General features: G+C 42.1%; 1 protein-coding gene across 1 annotated transcript; it reads left to right on the top strand.

Moving 5' to 3' along the window:
- The first annotated feature begins 666 nt into the window (after positions 1 to 666).
- Positions 667 to 4,700, top strand: LOC148036117 (putative serine/threonine-protein kinase PBL7). Its single transcript, XM_087678110.1, has 6 exons — positions 667 to 1,112; positions 1,668 to 1,823; positions 2,288 to 2,484; positions 2,576 to 2,765; positions 3,051 to 3,442; positions 3,559 to 4,700. The coding sequence occupies exons 2-6, from the start codon at positions 1,679 to 1,681 to the stop codon at positions 3,889 to 3,891; spliced, it is 1,257 nt and encodes a 418-aa protein (XP_087534236.1). The 5' UTR covers positions 667 to 1,112; positions 1,668 to 1,678; the 3' UTR covers positions 3,892 to 4,700.
- Positions 4,701 to 4,947: the final 247 nt, after the last annotated feature.

Raw genomic sequence — 4,947 nt, 5'->3', positions numbered from 1 at the left:
AGCATATTGCAAATACGGGATTAAAGAATATACATTTTTTAACAAGCGGGAATAGATATTGAATGGGCACCTTAGAATGAAGCCCAATGTTTAACTAAACCCATGCACTAGTGAAACTCAACCCACATTCAGGCCAATTAAGCTCTACAACCCCATTGGCTAAGCCTCTAAATTTTAGGGATGAGGTTTCGAAGTTGACAAAGATGAGACCATGTTGTTTATATGCTTGTGAGGTGTCATTTGGAGCAGTGCTACAAAATTTTTCAAGTTGCAGGACTATTTCGGTTCTCAGAAATGGTTTTTGGTGGATGTTGGGGCCGCACGTAAACGAAGATAATTGGAGCTAATCCAAATTTCCAAAGTCAAACCATTATCAAGAATAAATGCAGCTCATGAGAGGGAGAGGGGATGATTGATCCACGGATCACAACGTGGACTTGGGGGTTATCATGAGGAAAGGTATGATCCACTCAAAGGGTATATGGTTAGGTTAGCAAACTGGATCTAGGGAGCTTCGACTTAATCAAGGTAATTAGTGAAAGAGGCCAAGAGCTTAATCAAAGTAATTAGCAAAATATTCGTGAAGGGAAGTGGGTGCTCTGATTTTCAAAGGGAGGGGGGCGTAGGGTCCAGGTACACCTGCCAATTGACCTGCAAGTGTTGGTTTGAATGCTGATTGATTCTCTCTCTCTCTCTCTCTGTGTATTCTTTTCCCCTGTTTAGCAGTGGTCGCCGTCCGCTTTGGGTATCATCGCCCACCTCGGCATTTTGTGCATTGTTTGTATGCGAGAAGCCTCGGGTTCACCTCTCTCTCTCTCTCTCTCTCTCTCTCTCTCTGTGTTAGTGCTGTCCCCCCTCTCTGTCGACACGCAGAGGCTAGAGCATTCTCTTCTTGGCAAACATACCTCTCCCTTGCAAGGATTTTTCCACATTTGAGCTCCACCTGCATGCGGGATTTCCCCCCAACATTTAATATATATCACCCCCGCAGACACACGGCAATACTCTGTTTTCCTGCAGTCACACCATCCATCCATCCATCCATCCTTTTCCGCCGTCCATACATACGTCTTTCACAATTGTTCCAGCTGGATTAAGCAACGTTTGATCAGGTATTCTATTAGACCTTTTAGAGCCAATCCTCACTTACCATCAGTTTTTGCAGGATCAATCCTCACACGAAAATCAGATTATCTGCTACACGAAAGCACCCTTATTTGCAGTCAGACATGAGAAGGTTTCAAGGATCAATCTTCTCACCGATAAGAGAAAGTTTAGAAGTTCAAATGTTTGTCTGGGTCTTAAAAAGAAAGGGTTTTTATGTTGTGTCACTAGTCACGAGAGCTCAATGTGATAATATCCCAAGCTAACCTGTGGTTGGCTGCGTTTCGCTTTATTACGTTGTAGCCTGTAGAAAGATGACTGGAGTTTGCATGAGCCTTATCGATATCTTTACTGGCACGCAATTGTGTCTCTAGACGTTCCATTACTCTCGGTTTCTTGATTGCATTTTCCACGATCACCTATCTGCACTTTCATGAACATTAATTACCTTAATCCCAAGCGGCAATCCCTATGGGTTGAACTGTTTAAATAGCCACCTTTCTATAATACTCTTCTTTGATCAAAGCTTTTATATGTCTAAAGAAGTTCATTGTGGGTGACAGAGGATAGACAGATGGGCGGAGAAACTAAGCAAGCACAAGGTTGCTTTGCTTGCTTTGGTAGTGGGTCTCAGATACGCTCACGAAAATTATCCAACAAGGTTGGCAGTTTCAAGGAAGTCCGATCGTCTGCTCCACCCACAGTACTCACAGTATCAGGTAAATCAAGATTCCTATCTCTTTCTCTTTCCTAATGAATGATCGCTGAAGCCAAAATTTAGATGAAGAAACAACCCACTGATCTTTCAGGATCTGGCATTTTGTATAAAGAGTCTTATTCTTGGATCTCCTAGATGAGTGTAGCTTTGAGAACTCTTTCACCTTCCTATCATCTGTGCAAAAGTCTAGCTATTTTGTTGTAACATGAGATCGAGCTGATAGAACAGAAGTTATTATAGGTTGGTCTGTAGTGTGGTGACTATATTGCCATCCTAAATGCTCAGCATTGTCAATGTGCACACTATTGGAACTGCATCTCAGTCAAACTTCCCTGTACAAGAGAAGAAAGGTTTGGGTTCTACGATCGTAATGATCCCAGTGACCTAAGCTTAGTATTACATTTGTCTGATGCTGTAGTATATCGGTTATCCAACCTAACAGTTTGCAGGGTTGATCTGGCTCAGAGTCAAAGTCCAAATCTTTCAAAGAGATCAAAGGCAAAGAGTCTTCCATAACTGAGAGCAGTGGGCAGCCCATTGCTGCACAGACATTCACATTCAAAGAGCTTGCTGCTGCCACAAGAAATTTCCGAGCAGAGTGCTTTCTTGGGGAAGGTGGATTTGGGAGGGTTTACAAGGGCAAGCTTGAGACCACTGGTCAGGTGTGCTTTCAAGAAAGAATTTATTTTTGGTCTGCTACACAAGGTGTTATGCCTGAGAAAATCAAGTTGACGTTCTTGGTGCTTTTTGCAGATTGTTGCTGTAAAACAGCTTGACCGCAATGGATTACAAGGAAATCGAGAGTTTCTGGTTGAGGTCTTGATTCTCAGCTTGCTTCACCACCCTAACCTTGTGAATTTGATTGGATATTGTGCTGATGGAGATCAACGGCTTTTGGTATATGAATACATGCCTCTTGGATCTCTGGAGGATCACCTTTTTGGTACACTCTTGTGACACTGTTTTAGTGTCTACTCTCATGCCAATCTTGCATCTTGAATCAGTGTTCTGCTTGAGCTAGCCTAGAGTGGCTTTTTCTAGCACTTCTTCTGCTTGAATGCTTGTAGCACTCCTCTCGCTAGAGTATCTCACTTTCTTCCTGAATACCTGGAGCACATTTTTTGTTGCTAGAGTATCTTGTAGTAGTATATGTATTACTATGCATGCTCTACAATTGACATGAAAACTTGTCTGCATGTTACCAATCTCTAGCTCGTTTTATGTGCAGATCTTCCACCTGACAAAGAGTCTTTAGACTGGAACACGAGGATGAAAATTGCTGCAGGTGCAGCATGTGGTTTGGAGTATTTGCATGACAAAGCAGATCCTCCGGTCATCTATCGCGATTTCAAATCTTCAAATATCTTGTTAGATGAAGATTATCATCCAAAGCTGTCTGATTTTGGACTTGCAAAACTTCGACCTACGGGTGACAAGTCGCATGTCTCCACACGTGTGATGGGCACATATGGCTATTGTGCCCCTGAATATGCCATGACAGGTCAGCTCACAGTGAAGTCTGATGTCTACAGTTTTGGTGTTGTTTTGTTAGAGTTGATCACTGGAAGGAGAGCCATTGACAACTCAAAGCCCCAAGCAGAGAATAATCTTGTGAATTGGGTGAGTTTTTACATCATATCAGCTGCAAACCTGCAAATTTTTCAGTTTCCTCTCTGTATGTTGCTTGACTGACTTGACTTTTGCTGTTATGGGTTTGTCATGTGCATTCACTGTAGGCTCGGCCACTGTTCAAGGATCGGAGGAAATTTCCTAGAATGGCAGATCCACTTCTTCAAGGGAAATATCCAACACGAGGATTGTATCAAGCTCTTGCTGTTGCTGCAATGTGTCTGCAAGAGCAAGGCGAAACTCGCCCCCTTATTGCAGATGTTGTGACTGCCCTTACATATTTGTCATCTCAAACCTATGAACCTCCTCTTCATCCAGGTTCTTCCGGCTCACCTTCTCCATCCAGGGACCGAAGAGAAAGCAGCGGCAGAAGCTCAAAAAGGGGATATCATCCTTCACCTCAGCACAAGTATGCCTTGGAAAAGACCACAACAGAATGATATTTGCGTGGGAAAATAATGTTGTTTTGGATGTAGGTGTCAGAGTGTGAGTAGTGGTTTGATACTGAGGACGTTCTTGAGGAGCAAGAGTGATGCGTTTGTGGATGGTGGAAGATTGGCAACAAGACTGTACATCTGAGCATTTATTAGATCCCTGGAATCTCAGTATCAATCTCAAACTCTATACAGTAGACCAACATAAGTAGCACCTGTCTGTCTAGTCCTGTTGAAGAGGCTGTTTTCACAACCTATGGAAGGGGTTGCTTGGATTGGACTACATCAAAACTGGCTTACCTGGCCACTATTCGAGCTCACGTCTCTCAATGCAGTTGGGTCTGTGATATGGATCAACCATTTCTTAAGGAAACATGTAAATAGAAGTTTATGAGATGTTTATTGACTGTGTAGGTAAGGCACTTGGGATATCAACATGTCAGCACAAGAGCTCCCACTATATTTGTTTCTGGTATGCCGTCTCTAGTTACAAGAAACGGCTAGGTGAATTGTCAGTTGAGATTACACAGAAATGTACATTATGATCCTAGTAAGTTAAAGGTTCACATATACTCAGAAGTGGTGGTGGCTTGATGGCAAAGCTTATTTGTTGACCGTATCAAGTTGGTATGCTAGCACAACAATCATTTGTTATGAGAGAACAAGCGAGTCTATAAAGCTCTTATCTTACTCATTTGGAAAAGCATCAAGCTGAAAAGTATGTCAGTATAGTAACTGATTAGTCTCGACTATATATCTGATATGTAAATAATATGCTCTTTCAGAAGGTTTATCATGGGAATATAGTTTTCTTATGCAATTCTCAAAAAGGTAAAAAAGAAATATAGGGTACTTAAATAGCATATTGCAATGAATTGCCATCCTGGTCTAGAGCTACTAGACAAGGAGACAATCCAACTTGCTTTAGGCTGCTTATAGCAAGCCTAGCACAAGACCATCTCTTCATGTTCTGAACTTCAAACCTGGGTCAGCCACTGGGCTGTATCCTACTCTTTAGTTAAAATATTGTGTGTCTAGTTTTCCACTTTGAATCCTCTTAGT

The sequence above is a fragment of the Lygodium microphyllum genome, chromosome 5, assembly GCF_053477565.2.
Source record: "Lygodium microphyllum isolate KBCC chromosome 5, Lygodium_microphyllum_v1.1.10, whole genome shotgun sequence".
Taxonomy (NCBI): Eukaryota; Viridiplantae; Streptophyta; class Polypodiopsida; order Schizaeales; family Lygodiaceae; genus Lygodium; species Lygodium microphyllum.
This window is presented reverse-complemented; position numbering and strand designations above follow the sequence as displayed.